This window comes from Schistocerca cancellata, chromosome 9, assembly GCF_023864275.1.
Source record: "Schistocerca cancellata isolate TAMUIC-IGC-003103 chromosome 9, iqSchCanc2.1, whole genome shotgun sequence".
In the NCBI taxonomy this organism is placed as follows: domain Eukaryota; kingdom Metazoa; phylum Arthropoda; class Insecta; order Orthoptera; family Acrididae; genus Schistocerca; species Schistocerca cancellata.
The window spans coordinates 504,580,244-504,605,001 of NC_064634.1; the positions used below are offsets into that span (position 1 = coordinate 504,580,244).

At 39.0% G+C, this 24,758-nt stretch overlaps 1 protein-coding gene across 2 annotated transcripts in view; it reads left to right on the plus strand.

Moving 5' to 3' along the window:
* Nucleotides 1-20,644, plus strand: part of LOC126100755 (ceramide phosphoethanolamine synthase-like) — a 70,702-nt gene extending 50,058 nt beyond the window's left edge. Inside the window, exon 6 of one of the 2 annotated variants that reach the window (XM_049911380.1) lies at nucleotides 18,249-20,644. In XM_049911380.1, the coding sequence (XP_049767337.1) occupies nucleotides 18,249-18,655 (407 nt within the window). In that variant the 3' untranslated portion in view covers nucleotides 18,656-20,644. The remainder of the gene's footprint in view (nucleotides 1-18,248) is intronic. The other variant, XM_049911379.1, reaches the window with a different exon arrangement.
* The last annotated feature ends 4,114 nt before the right edge of the window (nucleotides 20,645-24,758 follow it).

Sequence of the window (24,758 nt, forward strand, 5' to 3'; positions counted from 1 at the left end):
TTAAGTCAAAACAAGGTCCCGATATCAGACAACATTCCATTACAGCTACTGATAGCCTTGGGAGAGCCATCTATGACAAAACTCTTCCATTTAGTGAGCAAGATGTATGAGACAGGCAGATATAAAGAATAATATAATAAAATAGAGGGAAACATTCCACGTGGGAAAAATATATATAAAAACAAAGATGATGTGACGTACCAAACGAAAGTGCTGGCAGGTCGATAGACACACAAACATACACACAAAATTCAAGCTTTCGCAACAAACGGTTGCTTCGTCAGGAAAGAGGGAAGGAGAGGGAAAGACAAAAGGATGTGGGTTTTAAGGGAGAGGGTAAGGAGTCATTCCAATCCCGAGAGCGGAAAGACTTACCTTAGGGGGGAAAAAAGGACAGGTATACAAGCGCGCGCGCACACGCACACAAGCACACGCACACGCACACGCACACACACACACACACACACACACACACACACACACACACACACACACACACACACACGTGTGTGTGTGTGTGTGTGTGTGTGTGTGTGTGTGTGTGTGTGTGTGTGTGTGTGTGTGTGTGTGTACACACACACACACACACACACACACACACACACACACACGTGTGTGTGTGTGTGTGTGTGTGTGTGTGTGTGTGTGTGTGTGTGTGTGTGTGTGTGTCCTTTTTTTCCCCTAAGGTAAGTCTTTCCGCTCCCGGGATTGGAATGACTCCTTACCCTCTCCCTTAAAACCCACATCCTTTCGTCTTTCCCTCTCCTTCCCTCTTTCCTGACAAAGCAACCGTTGGTTGCGAAAGCTTGAATTTTGTGTGTATGTTTGTGTTTGTTTGTGTGTCTATCGACCTGCCAGCACTTTCATTTGGTAAGTCACATCATCTTTGTTTTTAGAATAATATAATAATTGTGATTCTAAAGAATGAAAGTGCTGACAGGTGTGAAAATTACTGACCTATCAGTTTAATAAGTCACGGCTACAAAATAATAACTTAAATCCTTTGCAGGAGAATGGGAAAACTGGTAGAAGCCGACCTCAGGGAAGATAGTTTGGATTCTGGAGAAATGTAGGAACACGTGAGGCAATACTGACCCTACGACTTCTCATAGAAGATAGGTTAAGGAAAGGCAAACCTTTACGTTTATAGCATTTGTAGACTTAGAGAAAGCTTTTGACAATGTTGATTGGAACACACTCTCTCAAATTCTATAGGTAGCAGACGTAAAATACAGTGAGTGAAAAACTATTTACAACTTGTACTGAAACCAAATGGCAGTTAAGTGTCAAGGGAGCATGAAAGGGAGCAGTGGTTGAGAAGGGAGTGAGACAGGATTGTAGCCTATCCTTGATGTTATTCAGTCTGTGTATTGAACAAGCAATAAAGGAAACAAAAGAAAAATTCGGAGTAGAGACTAAAGTTCACAGAGATGAAACAAAAACTTTGAGGTTTGCCAATGACATTGTAATTCTGTAAGTGGCAGCAAAGGACCCAGATGCACAGCTGAACTGAATGGACAGTGCCTTGAAAGGGGGATATAAGGTGAACATCAACAAAAGCAAAACAAGGATAATGGAATGTAGTCAAATTAAATCAGGTGATGCTGATGGAATTAGATTAGGAAATGAGACACGTAAAGTAGCTGATGGCTATTTGGGGAGCAAAATAACTGATGATGGTCGAAGTAGAGGATATAAAATGTAGATTGGCAATGGCAAGGAAAGTGTTTCTGAAGAAGAGAAATTTGTTAACATAGAGTATAGATTTAAGTGTCAGGCGGTCTTTTCAGAAAGTATTTGTATGGAGTGTAGCCATGTATGGAAGTGAAACATAGACGATAAATATTTTAGATGAGAAGAGAATAGAAGCTGTCAAAATGGGGTGCTACAGAAGAATGCTGAAGATTAGATGTTTAGATCACATAACTAATGAAGAGGTACTAAATAGAATTGGGAAGAAGAGAAATTTGTGGTACAACCTGCCTAGAAGAAGGGATCGGTTGGTAGGACATGTTGTGGGGCATCAAGGGATCATCAATTTAGTAGTTGAGGGAAGTGTGGGGGGTAAAATCATAAAGGGAGACCAAGAGATGAATAAAGTAAGCAGATTCAGAAGGATGTAGGTTGCAGTAGTTACTCTGAGATAAAGAGGCTTGCACATGATAGAGTAGCATGGAGTACTGCATCAAACCAGTCTTTGGATTGAAGACAACAACAACAACATTACACTTAAAATTCTAATTACATGATTTATCATACTTTGTCTTATAAATATGAATTGTATGTGCATGAATTGGTTGTAATGATAAACAATAAATGTTGAATTACTAAAACTGCTACTGTTTTTTAAGCCTTATACTACTATTTTTGCAATTACTTTTCTGGTTTTATGTTACTAAAGCTACTTATTTTACATGCATCACTTTGTGGAATTTCTGGTATAAGGTGTTTTTGTAGCTGTAATCCAAGGTGATTTTGAGCAAGATGGGAATTTGTTAATTTGTGATTCTAAGTGAGAGTGCTGCCAGAACTTGGGCTGGATGATAGGAATCATTTTTTTAATGGGATATTTGTCTACATGCTTATGTTCAGACTGCTGGATTTGTATTGTTGGTCACAGATACCTGGTTGAGATGTGTAGTTAAATGGTATCTATTCTTGGATGTGTGATGTGAATGAAGATCAAAATGTTTACTGAGGTCACTTTGCAGCTCCTTGGCCAAAAAATAAGCCGGGAAATTAACAGCAATAACAAACAACCTTAAGGTAGCCTGTGGCTTGTGTGGCTTAACAGATCTGAAAGTAGAAGATCTCAGGTTCATTGGTAACAGTTCTTTTAAAAGAGCAACGTGAACAGGAAATGTTTCTTTAAGACCCTTCTCAATTTGCGCAAGGAACTTAGTTGTGAAGTTGAATGGGTATTAATTTCCTGGCCTATTTGTTGACCAAAGAACTGTAAAGTTTCCTCAGTAAACATTATTATTTTCATACAGATCATTCAATCAAGAATTGAACATTTAATTACTTGACTGTGATATTTTATGCATACGAGTAATCCACTGTGGTACAAAGAACTCCCAACAGAGAATTGATGGCACGAGACTAGTTATAGAGATGCCTCACTCAAAGTATGGAGTGTAATATTCTGCAAACCAAACCTAGTAATAAAATCCACATATCTAACGTGATGATGACATCAAAATTTTAATAGTGGAACTCAACAAGTGCACTGTATCTTCTGTCTCCAAACCCTCTGCCGTTGAATTTGTTTTCTAATCCCCAGAAAATCACCACAACCCAAAAAATCATTATCAGCAACTTCAGCACCCACCACATTGTAATTGTTTAGGCTTTTGTTCGTGTTGTTCTCGGAACATATTTCAACGGCGTGACTTGCCATCTTCTTCAGATGCTCCCTGAAGAAGACGGACAGCAACTGAAGAAAACAGTGAGTCACACCATTGAAATATCATGCGCAAATGGTGCGAACGACTGACAGAAGAATAAGATTGCAGATATAGCGCATGTAACAACAATGGACTTGATGTTGAGTGGTGGGCAGAGTGCAAATTACTCACTCATAGGTTACCCAATACAACCAAACACATTCTATTGCTGTCAATGGAAGAAGAGTTACAAACCTGATATCCTTTTTTTCAGGTATGATATCAGTCAGATAATAAAGAAGCTGGTTCTCTAAGCAATACTCTCCACACAACACTGACCAGTTATGTGTACCACTCAAAAAATTTTATAATCTCAAGTCACACAACTTAGACACAAATTCAACTATGAATAGCCCAAGTGGGACATCCCCACCAAACTGGGTTGAAGACAAAATGTTGAAAATAGATCCCAGTCCAAAGAATAATGGTGCATTCATCAAGCTCGTGCATAAAGCTGCGTGTTAGAGCATCCCAAGGTGCTGCAGAACCATCTGAATACCAGGGTTACAAGGATGATGAAGCACTGATATATGCTGATTACTGTCATAGCATTGAGGAATACCCTTTCTCTGACGTAATGAGGGAGTTGCGTGAGACTCCAAAGTATAAAGTTAGTATCACTCGGAGCTGAGTGGTGCAAACTGATGACAGACCGCACAACAGCAAGAAGGCCTGGTCCACAGTAAATAAATTATTCAACAACCCCCATGAACCTGTAAGATTTAGCATTGTCACTGCAAATGAAACCCCCTCATCAACTTCTACTTAATGGAAAGTGCAGCAGATTGAAGATTGGTGATAAGGTAACAGGTGATATAAAATGAGAAACTGACAGCATCAGCGATCCTATCACAACCAAAGAAGTCACTAGTGGTACCAGAGCTCTGAAAGGTGGCAAAGCTGTCAGGGTAGACAATGTACTTGTAGAACAGCTAAACACATTGGCAAAAGAGGTACTGACTGGCTCTGCCAAATCTTAAGTAACTGCTGAGCAACGTTTATGAAGTACCCCATTGTGGAATGGTGTTGACCTCAGTGTGGCTAATGACATGTTAAACATCAGGAAATTTATCCTAAAACTGTTCAACAAAACAAAAGATTGTGGCTTTATGAAGATCACTGCAGAGCTGCTATGTTAGTTTTCAGAATACCAAAAGTCAGTGGCACAAAACAAAAACTGCTCTTTTCCAAGGACATGTTCTTGCTACTACACTATTTAACTTGTACACTGATCAATCACTTAACAAGGCTTCCACCTCATTTATTTATACTGACAATATGACCCTCTCTACCCAGCCTGCAAGTCATTTGAAGGCATTGAAAGACAACTTTCATCTGCTCTTGATGTCTTGGGGAAAGTATTAAAAGACCAGCAGCTTTAAGTCAATCAGCACTTTCAATTTCCATAATAAATAAGCTGACGGCGGGTAAAAGTCTCATGGCTGGGAACTCCTCTGTTACAGCACTACTGCTAAATACCTGGGGGAGTGACATTCGGAGAACATTGTGACAATGTCAGAATGAAGGCCACAACACAAAACAATTTTGAGATATGGTACTCACTGGTACTAAGGAAAATGTGGAAGGGAGGACCCACCAGTGTAACTTTTTCACCCAACTGTTTGACAATATATAATCATAATTGTTTTCTTCACAAATCAACAAATCTGTCAAATGGATAAGCTTTTACAAGAGAAGTCAAAACAAGAACATGACAATAATTACAAGGGCCCGGACCTGCAGCCCGCCCATTATCGGGTGAAACAGCAGTGTTTACTACCACACTGGACACAACTTCTCTTATTCAATGCCCTTCTGCAACACATGAAAACATATAAGTAATATTGATGACAAGGGTGTTTCAACTACCCAAACGGATGTAATATTTACTTATTTATTTAATTTGGAAACTGTTAATTCTTAATTAAAGAATGTGATTCTGAGCTAAGTAACATATTAAGCTATCTGTGTAACCAGTCGTTTATCAGTGGAATATTTCCTGAATGGCTGAAATATGCTGAAGTTAAGCCACTGTTTAAGAAGGGAGATAAAGAAATAGCATCAAATTTCTGTCCAATTTCACTGTTGCCAGCATTCTCAAAAATTTTCAAAAAAGTAATGTACAGTCGTCTTTATAACCATCTTATCTCAAATAACATACTGTCAAAGTCACAGTTTGGATTTCTAAAAGGTTCTGATATTGAGAAGGCTATCTACACATACAGTGAAAATGTGCTTAATTCATTAGACAAAAAATTGCAGGCAACTGGTATATTTTGTGATCTGTCAAAGGCATTTGACTGTGTAAATCACAATATCCTTTTAAGTAAACTAGAATATTATAGTGTAATGGGAAATGCTGCAAAATGGTTCAAATCTTATATCTCTGGCAGGAAACAAAGGGTGTTATTAGGAAAGAGACATGTATCAAGCTATCAGGCATCATCCAACTGGGAACTAATTACATGTGGGGTCCCACAAGGTTCCATTTTGGGGCCCTTACCTTTTCTTGTGTATATCAATGACCTTTCATCAGTAACATTACCAGATGCCAAGTTTGTTTTGTTTGCCGATGATACAAACATTGCAATAAATAGCAAATCAAGTGTAGTCTTAGAAAGATCAGCCAATAAAATATTTGTGGACATTAATCACTAGTTCCTAGCCAATTCTTTGTCACTAAACTTTGAAAAAACACACTACATGCAGTTCAGAACTTGTAAGGGGTGTCCCAAGAGTATATGTCTAACATACGATGACAAGAAGATAGAAGAAGTGGACAGTGTTAAATTCTTGGGATTACAGCTTGATAATAAATTCAACTGGGAGGAGCACACCACAGAACTGCTGAAGCGTCTTAACAAATCTCTGTTTGCAATGCGAATTTTGTCAGACATAGGGATATAAAAATGAAAAAGCTGGCATACTATGCTTACTTTCATTCCATAATGTCATATGGGATTATTTTTTGGGGTAATTCATCAAGCCAAGCTAAAGTTTTCCGGGCACAAAAACGTGCAGTAAGAGTTATATGTGGTGTGAACTCAAGAACATCCAGCAGAAGCCTGTTTGGGGAACTAGGGATACTAACTACTGCTTCCCAATATATTTATTCCTTAATGAAATTTGTCATTAAAAATATATCGCTTTTTCAAACCAACAGCTCAATTCATGGAATCAATACTAGAAATAAGAATAATCTTCACAAGGATTTAAAGTCACTTAGTCTTGTACAAAAAGGTGTGCATTATTCAGGAACACACATTTTAAATAACTTGCCAGCAGCCATAAAAAGCTTAACCACCAATGAAATTCAGTTTAAGAGAAGCCTAAAGGATTTACTGGTGGCCAACTCCTTCTACTCCATTGATGAATTTCTTAGTAAAACCAACTGATTTGTATATAAGTACAACATTACTTCTGCACAATTTCAGTGCAGTAATGTGTTCATTGAAAATGTGTGTGTGTGTGTGTGTGTGTGTGTGTGTAAGTATAATCTAACTTCTGCACCATTTCAGTGCAGTAATGTGTTCATTGTAAATAAGTATTACAGTAGTTGTATTACATGTTTATTACCTTATAAATTAATAGAAAACTTTTTTATTTTAAATTCAGTGCATTAGTATTTGTAAAATGACTTAGTGTTCATTAAAAATGACAATCATTCCACTTGGGACCTGTGGAATGGTACATTAGCTTACTTGTCTTAGTTGTAAATATTTGTCGTGTATTGTTGTTTTTCTGACATGTTCCACATCCTGGAGGACCTCCTCACTACGGATCAGTTGGAATGAAAGTAAATCTAATCTAATCTAATCTAATCTAATCTATGTTGAAAGGTTTGGGGTTTACATGTGGACCTGTGCTTACAGGTTAAACAAATTAGGAAACCATTATGACAATGATAAGGCTTGCTTCAAAGCGTGCAACCTTTCCATTTCAATCAGCAACCAAGGTGCGACTGGATCCCAACCTTTCCCTTTTGACAGTCTTATTCTGGCTAAAACGTGGGTGACAGTTGGCTGTTAATGTCTTGCTTCTCAGTTATGAAGGCTGCTCTGAAGGAACATTTTAAAACATTATGTATGAGCACTTATTACAAGAAAACTCTCTCAGGAAAACCACAAGATCCAGTTAAAAATTAAAAATACACCAACAATGACCTGGTCTTTCAAAGACAGGAACGCACACCTTAGTACAGCAGGTAGTTCAGATTATCTCAAATACAATTACAATCAAGGAATTGAACCATTTAACATGTAAATCTAACAACAAGCCCCCTGTTTAGTGGCAACGTGTGCCTTGGTACAATTGTTCAGACTGTGTTTCCGACCAGGAGCTGACTCATTAAAACATTAATGATCGGGTGTAAACTAGAAAGGAAGGGCAGTATAATGTCAGAACATTTTCAAATGACAGCTAGTGGCTAGTAAAATACTACGGCCTATATTTACGACAAAGGGCCACCTGAGTAAAACTCTGAGGGTCAGGTACAAACCAGAAAATAATTAGGCCATCAGGTAGACAGTGACATCAATCACCACAAGGATTACAGAATGTTACTCCCCTTTCAAGTAACTCCATGGATCCATGGTACATCAAGACGGTTACTGAGTGGTGCCAATGACAGCCAGGTAGAAGGGGGCAGCCAGGCCCGAGTGGTCATCAGACACAACTGTTGCCAGCCAACCGATGGGATGTCGGCCTGCAGCTTGTAGTCAACACTGACCCCAGTGAAGTACTCCCGTATCATTACTTTGTGCAGGCCCTCCTTGTGTAGCTCATGGCTTCGGCCACTCAGACCTTGTGACTCCTCTTGTTGCAACCCTACTGCCAATGCCCAAACTTGGTGCCTCATCTCTCGGGCCAGTGAATCCGTATATATATCTGCAAGCAAGGAGCTTATGAGGACACAACCCACAGATACCAACACTTCCTCAGAGATATTGGCAACAGGGGTGCAAGAGGAATAGTTGACACTACCCTTGAGCTAGTGGCATCAGACAGAACAGTCTACTAACTTAATGGAACCATGACTCAGATATCTTTAAAAAAACTCAAAAGTACAAGTTGCCGGGCAAGCCCACATCTACTTACGATGTTGGCTCTTGCCTTGTGCTACTCAGCAGGAGAATATGCTTCTCCTGTGTGGTACCAATCCTGCCACTCAAACCAGGTTTATATTGCTGTTCACAAAAGTTATTGCAAAGTGACTAGGATGCTTGACACCACCTCCAGTTGAGAAGATTCAGGTTCTGGCTGGAATAGCTCTACCTGATATCAGGCAGCAACAGCAAAATCTTAAAGGAACAAAGTCAGCACTGATGACCCACCCACTTCATGGGCATGAACCTGTTGCTTGACATCTTTGCAGCAGGAAAAGTTTTATCTAAAGTGCCTCTTCCTTAGTGAAGTCAAAGGTAGAAGACAGGCTTCAACATTGGCAGGAAAGAGTTAAAAGTGATTGGATACCACCAACATGAGCTACACCCCAGGAAACAGCCTGCCATGGCAAACAGGGAGAGCACTTCGTTAATCGTAAGAATAAACCTGATGTAAACAAATACATGCACGATTATTGATCAGCAGCCATAGCTCTTGTACACTGTTGTTTCGCTCTTGAATGTAGGTCTATCTTATTTATTAGATATGTTATTACTATCTCACTGTAAATGAAACTTTAAGAATTCTGATGTATTAACAACCGTCAACATTTTTCTTCATCATAATTTAGCTACGTAATTTTTATTTTAAAAATAGTCTACAGCTACCATCTCTGTAAGCACTACTTCTGCTCTGATTGTCTCGCTGTGACACTGGAGGACACTGCTTCATAGTGAAACATGCACGTGTAACATCATTAATTGTTAGAAATGAGTTGTTCTTAAAGTTTTTCACAAGATTACAGAGAAAGATCACCTTTGACATTTTATGAGAAACACAATGTTATAAATATAAGGAAGAATATTTCAATTATGTGCGTGGTTTGATCGGTAGTGTCATAGATTTATAATTGTGTGTTGGGAGCTGTTTGAAATCCATTGCAGTCTACAATATTTTTTGTTCAGCTTGAATACCCAAATCAATATGAAATTCATCACATATATGGTAATTAACTTCCACTTGACCATTTTTTTTCAAGATAAATGCACATTTTCTAGTTTCTAATTACATATTGCACACAAAATTCTGGTTTTCATTGGAGATACACATTCTTAATTATATATATTTTGTAAAAGGTTGTTGAAGTTAAGAAAACATTACAAAATTAAATTTTTTAGGGAAAAATAAAAAAAATCAAATACTCTTTGTTTGAATATGCCCATTGTTTTGTAAGACAGATGTGGTCTCATATGAGCCAAAGTGATAAGCATCGTAGAAACATGGAAAACAATTTTCATGGCATCAAGCACACTGTACAAATGCCGCATTTTTACAGTTGTTACTTTAACACTGCAATCAGAACCCACTGGAATTGATCTGGAGCAAAGTTATGGGATTTGCCATGAGAAATAACAAGACAGTTAAACTGCCAAACATACTGGGACTAAAGCATGAAGCTTTGACACACAACTGCTGAGTGATGGTGAAATGCAGAACAGCACATCATAAAAGAGAAAGATATGTGGACTTTCTGGTGGCTTGGGATTCTTATTCCTCAGAGTCGATATGGAAGGAGTTCAGAGATTACCAGATGACTGACAGTAATACCCTCAGTGAGGTCAATATTTAACTGCTTTGTGAAATCCCAGCAGTGTGCTTATATGCCACACATAGCTCATACAGAAAAATTCTTTGTTAAAGTCAGTTATTTTCACCAGCCAAGGAAGTCATTTCTGAAAGTATTTGTATGGGGTGTAGCCATGTGTGGAAGTGAAACGTGGACGATAAATAGTTTGGACAGGAAGCAAATAGAAGCTTTCGAAATGTGGTGCTACAGAAGAATGCTGAAGATTATATGGGTAGATCACATAACTAATTAGGAGGTATTGAATAGAATAGCGGAGAAGAAGAGTTTGTGGCACAACTTGACAACTCACTGGTATGAGTCATTCTTGGGTAGCTCAGTTGGTGGAGCACTTGCCCACGAAAGGCAAAGGTCCCGAGTTCGAGTCTCGGTCCGGCACACAGTTTTAACGAGCCAGGAAGTTTCATATCAGCGCACACTCCACTGTAGAGTGAAAATTTCATTCTAAAAAGATTGATGCCACCTTAGTTCGTTCACACACTATTTTTCTCACTTTTGGTCGAGTAGTGCTGCCATAGAACATGAAAGCAGGCTATGAAGTCATTACAGTCGAACAATACATTCCAAACCCCATGCATTGCTACCGGTGTCAATTTCACAACCACACTCAAATGTCCTGTAAAAACACTGCCAAATGTGTTACTTGTGGTAGGGATGCTCAAGGGGGCGATTGCCCACCTCCACCTCCCCACTGTATCAGTTGTAAAGGAGGCAATTCCACCTCAGTTCAAGAATGTCCAGTGTATTTCGAAGAGTGGTTTGTCCAGGAGATTCGGGTGAAAGAAAAAGTACCTTACCCTGTTGCTTACAAGTTGTTTGTTAGTCAAAAGCCCAGTGTTTTGCCATCTGCCACTTAACAGTACAACTCTTGCTATGCCTCTCTCCATGAAGGATGTGGCCACTCAGACTTATTACGTAAAAGTCAGCACTGCGCAGTTATCAAATCACCCACTATCATGGTAGCATCCCCGTCTCCTTATCTTCCAGCTGTGCCCCAAGCCTCCAAATTTTTGCCACTGGTGGTGAAATCCCCATGCTTCACAACCGGAAGGCACAAAAAGAATGCTTTCTTGAAAACTTCTTATGTCCCTGCAGTCAACAAACATCTGAGTCTTCATTTGCCAATCGCAAAGGCTCTTAAAAAATCAAACAAAGACAAACTGTCTTCTCCTTTCCCAACTTGGAGAACCTCTTAAACGGTGTCGCCACATGATACCCTCACCTGGCCAACCTCTCTGTTTCACCAGTGCACACCACCAACCATTTTTCTGCACTGGAATATACAGGCCAACTCAGAATGCTGATGACTCTGTGTATCTCATGGAACAGGATACTCCACCCTCTGTGCCCTGTAGCAGTGAGTCTTCGAAGGCTGGCACTCGACAGCCACATAGGTGACAATGCTTCATTTTTTCCCCTTCTCTCCTTTTCTTGTCACGAATCTTCCCCAATGGAATGTTCAAGGCCTTAGATCCAACAAGAAGGAATTATGCCTGCTATTGAAATCACAGCATTTACTTGTTTTCTGCCTACAGAAAACAAAATTGCATCCTCGTGACTGCTTTGACCTCCTGCATTTCTTTCTGATCTGTGTTGACCATCCCTCAGAGGATGAATTTCCATCTCGTGGGGAGTTGTGCTGCTCCTCTGGGATGATGATCGCAGAGAAACCATCTCACTATCTCATTGAACACCCAGCTACAAGCTGTTGCAGACCTGTTGTTGATAATTCTTCGGGGTTATATGGCCGTGGTCCATGGAATTTTTCTATTCCTAACGTTTCGTCCAATACTGCGTTGGACATCCTCAGAGGTATGGCTGGTCCTGCTGAGTCCTGCCAACTGTTGCAGACCATTTTCCTACTTCGCTTCACCTTTTCTTTGTACCGTCTACATCCCTCCGTCATTTGGTGTTGCCAGGGCAGACTTCCTCCAGCTTATTGGGCCACTTCTTCACCCCTTTTTGCTGCTTGGTGAGTTTAATGAACACCATCCCTTGGGGGCTCTTCTAGAAACTGTCCAAAATGTGTCCTTTTATCTGTCATTCTAAATCAACTCAGCATCATTTGCCTTAACACTGGAGCACCCATATTTCTTTCAGACTCCATGCACACCATATTTGCATATGGTCCTCTCGTTCTGCACTGCCCAGCTTGCATGTTGTTTTGAGTGGCCTGTTCTCTCTGACATGTACTCAAGTGACCACTTCCCATTTACTGTCTGTTTGCTAACTCCTACCCCACCTATGTGTAAACCCAATTGGTAGCTTTGTATGTCCAACTGCTGGCTTTACTCCTCCCTGGTGAAATTCGCCAAACAACAGTTGTGATGACCAGGTAGAATGCCTTTCAAATGTTAACCTTACCGCTGCAGAACATTCCATTCCTTGCACTTCATCTTTACCATGCCTTGTCCCAGGCCCTTAGTGGACTGAGATGTGCCATGGAGCAATTCGCTTGCAGAGACATGTTCTCCGTGTTTTTGCAGCCATACTATGATGGCACACTGTATTTGTTACGAACCCCGAAAAGTTGTGAGAGCAGTGTAATTGCGTTCTTCGGGATAGCAAAAAAAAAAAAAAAAAAAAGGGGGGGGGGGGGCAGCTGGATTTCATTTACTAGTTCTTTTAACAGTTCCACTCCCTCTTCCGTCATGTGGGTGAACTGTGGTGGCTCTCAGGGACCAAGGTCCATTCCCCTGACCATAGTAGATGGTGTCATTGTGGGCCCCATTGCTATCTCCAATATCTTAGGCCGCTATTTCGCAGAGATTTCAAGCTCCAGCCACTATCACCATGCTTTCCTCCATCAGAAACAAGTGGAGGCGGCACTGGCTATACCCTTCTCCACTCAGAATCGTGAATGCTAAAATGCCGCCGTTACTATGAGGAAGCTAGATTACGGTCTCGCTTCATCCCAAACTTCAGCACCAGGGTTGGACGATTTCCACATTTGGATATTTCAGCACTTTTCTTTAGGGGGCAAGCAGTTTGTCCTTCATATGTACAGTCATATCTGGGCATAGGGCATGTTTCCCAGATGCTGGTGTGAAGCCACTGCCATACCCAGATCTAAACCCAGTAAGGAAAAACACCTTCTTTCTAGCTACTGCCCCATTTCTCTAACCAGCTCTTTTTGCAAGGTGATGGAGTGTATGATTCATGCCCGGCTGATACATTGGCTTGAGTCTCTCAATTTAGTAACCACTGCACAACATGGATTTCAAGCGCACTGTTCTGCATTTGATCGTCTTATCACTTTGTCCGACCATGTCGTGAATGGTTTAATGCAGAAATAACAGACTGTGGCAATGTTTTTTGATCTAGAGAAAGCCTAAGATACCGGATGGAGGACTGGTATCCTCCATACTCTCGACACGTGGGGCTTCAGAGACCACCTACCCCGTTTCCTTCAGGAATTTTTAAAAGGCAGAGTTTTCAAGGTGCATGTGGGTTGTACCTTGTGAGACACACTTGCCCAGGAAAGCAGTATGCCTCAGGGTTCCACCCTGAGTGTCGTCCTCTTTGCTTTAACCATTAACCCTGTTATTGCCTGTCTCCCACCAGGCATCTCCGTCTCCCTTTTTGTCGATGATTTTGCAGTTCTCCATGGACTTGTTTTCTTAAGCAGTGTCTTCAACAATGTCTCGATCATCTTGACGCATGGAACATCAACAATGGCTTTTGCTTTTCCACCTACAAAACTGCTTGTATGAATTTCTGGTGGTGCAATGAGTTTCTTCCACCGTCTTTACATCTTGGGCCTACTGCTCTTCTATTTGCTGAAGCTGTGAATTTCCTATGGCTTGTGTGTGATGGAAAACTTTCTTGGTCCTCCCAAATGCCTTAAATGGATGCCTGCTGTACCTGGTCCCTCAGTGTCCTACATGTCCTAAGCGGTACTTTGAAGAGAGTGGATTGGACTATTCTCCTCCATTTGTAGCAGTCCCTTGTCCATGTGAAGCTATACTACAGTTGCTTTGTTTATGCATCTGCAATCTGTCCCTCTTATGCCATCTCAATGCTATTCACCATCGTGGCATCCATTTGGCTACTGACGCCTTTTACACTAGCCCAGATGAAAGTCTCTACGCAGAAGCTGCTGAACCACTGCTGTCATACTGACGTGATGTTCTACTCTGTGGATACACGTGCCATTTGTCTGCCGTGCCTGGCTACCCATCCTGTGCTTCCTCCTTCAATGACTCCTTTGACCTCCAGTACGGGGCATGTCCCTCTTCTTTGTTACCTCCTGGAGTTCGCATTTGGCTATTGCTCCATCATCTTGACTCTAAGCTACCTGCCACTTTCCAGATGGATGTGAAACCTTCACCTCCTTGGCTTTGTGGAGCGGCCTGTGTTCACCTTGGACTTCATTCACTTCCTAAGGCCACTATTCCAGATTCTATCTAGCAGTGTAAGTTTCTTGACCTTCTCTTGGAAGTTAGTGATAATACCTTCAGGTATACTGTTGGCTCTCAGACTGACCATGATGTCGGGTGTGCCTTCTTCAATTGGCACTGACTGTTGATATTGGCTTCCAGAACACTGCTCAGTGTTTACAGCGGAGCTCTTCACCCTGTATCAGGCCACAGAGCACATCCGGCAACATAGGCTTTTCAATTGCGTCATCTGCTCTGACACACTGTGCTGTCCAAAGCCTCTGTGTGCTGTTCGCTGTCCATTCCTTAGTGCAACGTGTCCTGGAAAGCTGTCACTTGCTCACTTTTGATGGAGTCACTGTGACATTTGTGTGTATTCCTGGTCACATTGGTCTGAGAAGAAACGAGGCCGCTGATGCTGCTGCCAAGACTGCAGTCCTCGTACCTCGGCCTGCTAGTTCTTCCATTCCTTCCGATGATCTCTGTATTGCTGTCTGTGTCCCTTTGGCATAACCATTGGTCTTCCCTTCGTGGGAACAAGCTCTGGGGAATTAAACCTCTCCCAGCAGCTGGGACGACCTCCTCTCGGCCCTCTTGCCATGAGGAGATCATTTTAGCTAGGTCGTGTATCAGGCGCTGTCAGTTTAGCCATTGACATTTGTTAAGTGGTGGTCCCCCACCACTTTGTGCTCATTGTCATCAACCCTTGACTGTTTACAACTTCCTGTTCAAATGCCCTTTTTTCTACTTAAGTTCTAATGTATCAACCATGTAGGAAAAGTCAGATTGCTACTTACTGTAAAGAAAACACATCAAGTTGCAGACAAGACGCAATTAAGACACATACATGCTGAAGTTGGTGGTTATTTGTGTGTGCGGGCACGCTTGCTCGTGTGCTCTTGTCTTTTTGTCCATCATAGCAACATGGCGAAGGACATTTAATCTGTAGTTTGGAACCTCCGTTGTCTCTACAGCGTATCTTGTGAATGTTTCTCCAAGAGGAAGTCCTTGTTCTTAGCTCTCTTTCTTTCCCTCGATTGGGCTTAATGCATAGTCGTTTTTAACTCCTTTTTCATAAGTGTTCTAAGGTTCTGACATGGGTGCATATGACTGTAGTTGTTTTTGCACCCTAAAACAAAACAAGACAGAATTTTACTCAGAACTGTCCTGGATTATAGTTACAAAAATACCATATACAGACAGATTGATGATGTTAGTTGTGGGATCTCCAGGTGCCAGCGTAATAGCTAATATTTGCATCAACCATGCCGAGTATGGATTCTTCTCAACCCATCCCCAACATGTTCAATGAATAATCGGTTACAGAAGATACATAAGTGACTTTTGCTTCTTTGCAGTCAGACTGGCACTGCTTCTTTACAGTCAAACTGGCACTCAATTGCAATGTTTTCAACAAGAAATGAATAAAATGCACCCCAAAATCCAGTTTAAATTAGAACACCACTGTGGCTTCAATCCTCCCATTTTTATATCTGGAAATAATTTTAAGAGGTCGCGAAGTTGATGTTAACATATTCAGGAAACATACAACAGCTAGTTCCGTTATTCATTGTTCTTTGAATTGGACAAAGCAGTGCTTCACTGCAGTAGTCGAGGCCCACTCTATGATCAAACATGTAGGTATTATATCTGATAGGCTTGGTAAATGGCTTAGGAAAGTGGGAACTTTACCTGGCTTCTATGCCTCCGATAAAGTCGGATACCAAATGAAAGACCACAAAACTATAGAATACAATCACTACACTGTCAGGTATCTATCTGATTCAGTGTAGCGGCTGCACATCTATCTATACAGTCCAACCTGGCTGCTCCTTTAATATACGTTTCAGTAAACCCAAAAATCTCAGCAATTCAAAATCAGTCCTGACTGATGTGAAAAATAATACTCACTCTATTTTGGCCATAAACATAGATTGCAGTACTTGCCATCATCAGCCTAAGGGAAAAGTTTTAAACATTCTAGAAGAAATTGAAATTCTCTGCAATATTAATCATGATCTTTTGTACACTTAAGAATGAACAAACCTTCCGTAAGTGCACAGCCCTATTACATAATTTTTCCTTCCTGTAGCAGCATCCAGTTTCATCCTTTTCTATTTCTAGTTTCTGATAATTTTGCATTGCATATGTACCTTCAGTGGTCTTATTGATTCCTAACTACAGCACAGCACTAGAACTCTAAGTGTACAGCCACTAAATGGCATATGACTATCTCTTATAATAGAAACATTATGGTTCAGTTTTTGTTCTGCACACTTAAGAATTCTACTTCCAATAGAATTCTGCAGACTTTTAATGGTTTTATTGACTTTTTATTATGGCATGCTACTGGAACCTTGCTAAATGTAGAGTAACTAAATAGCACTGCTTATCACTTTTACAGCAATAACTTTACTGTTCATTTAGCTTTTATTCTGTGTAGGTCTCTTTAAACTACTAGCTTTTTATAGTGTGGTTTTTATCACCTATTTGTTTCCTCGTTTTAATGTGTTAATTAATCATTTAAAATTTGTCATATTATAATTTTCTATGTGCCTTTCGTGTCATTTACACCACTTTATAATATTCTTTCTCCTATTCTGCATTTAAAATTATCATTCTAAATGTGAACAGTTGGGCTAGTCAGTCTGTGTCATTCACTCCTAGTTGTCCTAAAAGATGGTCATAGTATCATCACACCAGTGTTTACAAACTAAGCTCACTCCTCATGTAGCCTCTCTGTTCTCTTGCTCACTCTTGGTGGTCACCTCTATCTAATGTCACAGGGCTCTGGTTCTCATCATATTACCTAAGTGTCATGGTTCTTAGCTTATACCAAGCCTCTTCACCTAGGCAGTTTCTCTATTTTATTAGTAGTAGTTACTATGTTATTGAACATATTCTTCTCACTTTTAACCATATCTAGCCGGACTGCCGTTACAATTTTATAAATGGTAGTTATTAGTTTTCATTATTTTATGCATACAAGTGTGTGTAAAGATTATTTTTTAGTGCACTCTGTATTTCTGTTGTTTCTTTCCAGTAGTTCAATCTGAGGGTCATTTTTTGGCCCAAAACAGGCTGTGAATTTAAAAATAAAAGCATTAAAACTGAATCAGTGATATCCATGTCTGTTAGTGAGAAATTGGCTTAAAAACATAAGTCATAAAAACAGATAAATGACACTGCAATAGTATTTCACTTTTTGGATGTACCAGATTTTGTGTAAACTACCTGCTCCTTTTGATTCGTTTAATCTGTTGGTTTTTAATAATGTAGTATTGTGGTTAGTTGTCAGAGATGTTTCCTTGAAAAACTTTTTGTTAAATCTAGTCATTTTATAAACATGGAGTGTGGTATATGTTATCCAGAGGCATGGAGAATTTTTATTTTTCAGGTAACTTTCTTTTTAAATTTTTAACTATCTGATACATTAAAAAGTTAAATTTTCTATTGACTGTGGACAGTGTGGCATCACGAGTAAACTTTAGATTGTCTGTCAACAAGTCTCATACACAAGAATCCTATAAAACTATTTTCTGAGATGAAAATGCTATATTTAACCATATTTCCTTCAGTCCTGACTCACCTTATGTGCTCCAACCCAACTTATAAGCTTAAGAACATTTTTGTAATTTTATGAATTTTTAGTTACTTATGTATTTTTCTTTTCAGATTCACCGAGACACCAGTACTACCTACACACCTTTACTTGGGTGTTAAACATGTTTGGCATTTTCTTCATTCTTGCTGCACATGAGCACTATTCAATTGACGTTTTTGTGGCATTCTACATCACATCACGTCTGTTTCTGTATTATCACACACTGGCAAATAACCAAGCTCTAATGCAGCGCGATTCAAACCGTACACGGATCTGGTTTCCCCTCTTCAGCTTCTTTGAGTCATCAGTGAATGGAATAGTGCCAAATGAGTATGAATCTCCTTTTGTGGCACTGCGTAAGCTGGCATTTTGGCTGAAGGATAAGGTTGTGTTACTTGTGACCTGGACAATGCACGAACAACAACACAGTTCAATAGCAAGGGTTCTTACACAGTTGAACAGCTCAAAGAACAAGTGATTGTATTTTTCAGTTAGTCTGTCCTCCCATTCACTGCTAGCTAACTGGTGCTGATAAATACCTTTGTTGGCAAGCTTAATGTGTCAATGAAATTATGTTTTCAGGAATTAATATGAAACTGTGTGCTCGAATAAAATTTCGAAGTGGAGTACTTAAGGTGCAAAGTGTTGGTCCTTCTTAATTGTAAGATGCTTCTGGGAGCCAGTATGTACGACTGACTTTTCTTCATATAAGTACATATGTGGTTCCATTTTTAATTTATTATAATGTTGCAACAAGCTGTCAAGTGTGACATCTGCAACTTGTTGATGTTCCTAGTGGTAGTCAAGATATTTGCTTGCGGAAGAATGTTTAAAAAATGTGACATTGTTGTTCTTGAGAATAATTGAATCTCAGGTGTTATTAATATATGGCTAAGAGAAATGTTATGGGGCCATCCGCTTGTTGTAAACAAGTAAATATCGTTATGTACTATAATAATGAACCATGTTCCCCTCGAAAGAACATGTTTCGGGAGAGGGGGGTGAGGCTGTTTCTATCCATTACCAAATTAGAGCAGTGCTGAAGTAGCTGAAGTGGAACTTCAGGCTTATGCATCACATCTACTGTACTGTGTTGTTCTGCAACACAGATTGTTGCTTTTTGTGTAATGGATAACATGAAAAGACAAAGTTTCAATAATACACCAAAGATTTTTTTAAACATGCAGATTTCATATTGTATGTGTACTCTTTCTCTTGATGTCACTTTATTTATGAATTGTGTTTATTTTCATAAACATTAATTTCTGTTGTGCCAAATTTGAAATCTTGAGCATCCACATGACTGGTAAGAATTTTTCTGTTTTAGTTTCTGCATCTAATGCAATGTAAAGAAATTTTTGGCAAACTTTAATGTTTGAATGTGTGCTTAACATTTTATTATAGAACAAAGTGTAATGCACATACTGAAATTTATGCTATATTTTCAGCTATGAATTCATAAGACATGGGATTTAATGTGGATCTGTATTGTATAAACTCCTGCAGTTCTCTTTTTATTCTCTCATATTTTTTTATACAGGAAAAATATGTAGTCAAAACTGTTTATATCCAAATGTTTCATGCTGAAAATTTCTAGGTTAACGGACACTGTGATACATGTTTATAAACTAAAATATTTTGTTTGTTTTTAAAATTGCTGAAATACAACTGGTTTTCAGTTATCTGATACTGCTCATAATTTTGATGTCTTACAATGTAAATATAATGAAAAAGACTTGAGTTGTCAGCAGTATTATCTATCAGAGATAAATATATTTTATTTAATCACAGAGATGTATATTTATTTTAAATATCTGATGTTACCCGGCCTGTAGCTTGTTAACTCCATTTGTCTGCCAGTGTCTTATTTACTTCTTATGCATTTATACCACAAGATAGGGCCACTGGTTAAGAGGTCTCAGAATTTAGTGACTGTGAATCTGTTAATAACAGAGTTCCACTGGAAATCTGTATTTGTAGTTCTTTTATTTAGTTTGTGAATTGTTCGCTCGCTTACAGTTTGTATTTTAAAAGTCAGAATTCAAAGGATTTCGTAAAAAAGAAAAAAAAATGCCACTGTGCAAATGCATTCTCTTTCATGTCTAAAGCAGTCATTTTAAATGAACTTGCACAGTAAAATTGGTCTGAGTTGAGGGTCTTGTAGTACTTGGGAGATTTAATGTGATTCTGTCTGTTTTAATTATTCGGGAGTTGACCGTCTGGTTTTAAACCTTCTTTGCTTTTTGTGCTTAATTTGATTGGGAAACTGTTGAGATTGAACTTAAGATATATATGGATGGACATGAGACAGGGAAGGTTGCAATAAATTTTTCATGTGTGATATTACTTTACGTATGAAATATTCTGTTGCAGATTAATAAAAATGAATTTCTTTGAATATTCCAAAATAATGATTCAAGTTTTACTTTTATTCAAGTACTAAAGCTTTTTGCACAAGAATGAAAATATTATTGTCCATTGAACTTAGCAAACATTTTCATGTTGCAGTGGATTTTTGTTTAACTGGATATAACCCGACTAGCTTTGAAGCGAAGCATAAGGCTATCTTTACTATATGAAAATATGAAAATGTGTTTTTTTTAAATATATATAAATGTTATATTGCTAAGCTCTCATGAAAATTATCCACTTTTAAATACACTCTATGATATGTTCAGAATTTATCACTTTTCTGAATGAAAATTTACAAAAGCTGCAGCTTGTATCCACCTGTGAGTGCACAAGATAAAATCTACTATCTCTTTTTATTCTGTGTCTGGAAAGCTGTGAAAAGAAACACTTTATAATTTTCCTTCACCTCTACCTGTACCCTTTTTTTGGATGTGGTCGTTATTGTGATCATATATTTAAATCTGCCACTGCTGCAGACTGCTCGCTCGTGGTGCAGCTCTGCACCACCAGTGATATCCAATAAAATGCTGAAATTTCTTAAATAAAATGGGTAATGTCTGGTGCGAACTTTGCAGTAATTGTTACAAACAGATTTTACTAGATAAATATATTTTAACAGAAACAATTAAAATCTTTACACACCTTTTACAATCCCAGCTACGAATGGCTTCGAACATTGGCTAATGACAAATGAAGACTACCTAAGAGCCTAATGCAACGTCACGGGTTCCTCTCCCATTCAGTCCATGCAGAAGACAAGCGATTCTATTACAATATATTGCCTACTTATATCTTAAATAATTCTTGCACAGTCTTTGTCATTTTTAATTACATATCATTTCTTCTGTGGTGGTTTTCACATCCTCCGCCACAGATAGTATTTCACACTCTTTGAATAATCATTTATAATAGCAAAATTTGTAATTAAGTGTCCCTTTTAAATTCAATTAACAAAAATACATATAAATTATTTGTTACAGTGAGCGTTATACATCGAAATGTTCTTTTAACTTTAAATTTGGATGTGTGCTGCCAGAGAAAGTAACGGAGACCATTTTGACAGTCTTTGTGTTTATAACAAGGTTGCTGATTATATGATCATCAATGCTTGTGATGTTGACATGGTCATCTGCTATGGAGCTTGAAGAGAGTAGAAGCTCACAGTTAAGCATTAACTTCTTTGTGATATCCTATTTGCTGCCCAAAAGCAGCTGTGTTCGTACTGCCAGGTTTTCCACCTTTTTACATTTTATTCATAGTCACCCAGCTGTTGGACAATGTATGACAGTTTGAGATATGTTCTCTTGTTTCATATTGTATTTATAACTGGGTTGTGGCATAGGGAGGAAGTGTTGGGTGTCTTTGTTTCCTTACATGAGAAACTCAAGTGTGTGGATCTGAGGCCTTAAAATACCAGTAAAATACCAGTTTGTGACAAATATGCCTAATATGTATCAAAATGTTTCCCAGCTAGTATCTTTTACACTAAATAGTGCAGATACTGGTTAAATTAGGCAAAGTTAGTTGCTTAAGCTGAACAGTAGAATCTCTACAACCTTTAGCTTTGTATCAAAGGCTAGCTATGTCAGGATGGATTTTTGTGTTATGTGAGTTTGACCATTAAATCGGGGGTGCTAACAGTACCATAATTATGTTGCTTTAAGGCACTGGTGGGCAAACGACAGCTTGCTCCAACCTGCGGAAGAAAGTTTTCTCAAAAACATGTGTTTCGAGGTATAATTTCTTAGCGTGGCATATCAGGAAGGGGATGCCCTTAATATTTCTGCATTATCCCATAAACGTTAAAATCACACACAGTGTAGTTTTGACTTTGTGTGCTAGGGGCGTTGCTGTCACAGTGCAATGATGCTGTCCATGAGCTTATGTATATGAATTGGGCTCGCAGGTCACCAAAGATTGCCCACACCAGCTTTAAGTGAATAAATTGCACTACAGAAATTACACTCAAGTAGTCTGTACAAAATACTGTAAGATACATTGTTGGTAAATAATGAAATCTTAAAGAGCATGCGATTTGAGTTTTCATACTGTATGGGTTGGTTCTCTCCAGTTCAAAGGCTGGTTTGATGCATCTCTAAACACTAGTGTATCCTGCTTAAGCATCTTCATTTCTGCATAGCTACTGCAACTTACATCCATTTGAACCTGCATACTGTATCCAGGCCTTGGTCTCCATCTACAATTTTTACTGCCTACACTTCCTTCCATTACCAAACTGATGATTTCTTGATGCCTCAGAATGGTTCCTACTACCAATCCCTTATTTTAGTCAAGTTTGCCCCAAATTTCTTCCTTTCCAAAGTATGATTCATTACCTCTTCATTAGTTATTGGATCTACCCATTTAATCTTCAGCATTCTTCTGTAGCACCACATTTCAAAATATGCTGTTCTCTTCTTGCCTGAATCGTTTATCATCCACTAACAAAAACAATTGTATTCATTCTAACAACCATAATAGTGTCTGTAAATGATGTCACTGATGAGTAAGAAAACAAACAACTTTTAAAGTGCTTTGCTTCCTTAAGTCACATTTTCATATCATATACTTTAACTTTTTGCCTCTGATAATGCCAAAAAACTGACAATATACCCCCTTGAAAATTTGTGGCATTTTGTAAGTTATTCCTGTGCCCTCAAAAATTCTTGTATCTACCTCTTATGGATGTTGTTACTCCATCTGAACAAGCCTCGGAAGGCCCAACAGTACTGACCAATTGCCGTGTCATCCTCAGCTGATAAACACTGCTGGGTGCAGAAAAGAAATGGCATGTGGTCAGCACACCACTCTCCTGGCCATTATAAGTTTCTGTCACCAGAGCCACTACTCCAAATTGAGTAGCTCCTCAGTTGGCCTCAAAAGGCCAGAGAGCATCCCACTTGCCGACAGCGCTTGGCAGACACGGGTGGTCACCCGTCTAATTGTTAGCTGAGACCAACATTGCTTAACTTTGGTGATCTGACGTGAACTGGTGTTTCCACTGCAGCAGGGCTGTTGGCTTTTGTGCTAGGTGTTCAGTAAATGTGTTTCATAAAATCCTAAACAAAACATGCATTACTGTTAATGCAGGTCATTTGGGAGACCACTCTTCAGAACAACTATGACCAGTCCACTTGTACTGTACTGAGATATTTGCTTCCTGCTGGAGTGAAGTGTGCCAGAGCACAATGCTTTTGGCACATCATCCTGTGGTGTATGTGGAGGGAAATGTCTTCCATCAGTAAATGCATTAATTGTTTCTCTTGTAGAAAGGGAAAATAATTATGGCCTTATAATCAGTTTAATGCAACAATAACAACTTTAGTAGTAAAGTTGTTACTGCTGATACCTGTCCAGACATTTGCCAGTATCTTTCCTGGTAACCATACTCTTCAGAGTAATGAGATTTCATGCACCAAATATTAATCTGTGCATGTTGAATACCCCCACCCGAAGTAAAAATAGCTGAATGTATCTATAGAATGGATTGGGTGAAATTCACACAGTTGACACTGAAACTGCTATTATGCCAAGCTCAAAGTTTGCTTGCCTTGGATAACCTTGTATTTCAGAGCATGGGACTTTATGTGGTAAGGCTAAATGTAATACTCATTTGCAACATTCCAAAAAAGCTAATTAGTAGCAGAGATTTCTGTCACTGAATGAAGGCTTTTCCCCCCAAAATATACTGGAGTACCTCTACACCAAATTCTGGTGTCTTCTCTGCTCTTTGCCACACTGTGTTGATATTTGTGGGTATAAGCGTGTCCATTTCTCTTAAACAGTAGTAAGCAGTCAAAAGGTGTTAACTGATGGTGCCTTCTGTTTGGGAAGTGTTCTGCATACATCTAGACTAGACTTCATTGTCTTATAGGTAATGTAAATATGTTATCTTATTTGCCTACGTGAGCATGGTGACTACAGCATGACATAGCATACAAGTGCAGTGTGTCATAAGTCACAGCACAACTAAACAACGGCTTAATGTGAAAAAAACATATTGCCAGTATTATTTTAATATATTTGGCGTTCCCTATCCTTTGTAGATATTGATACTGTAAATTCCCTCTTGCCTCTCTTAACCTTCAGTGTTGTATCAGATTACTGAAAAAGGATGATTCAATTTAATTAATGTTTATGTCACAACATATAAATTGGATATGAATAAT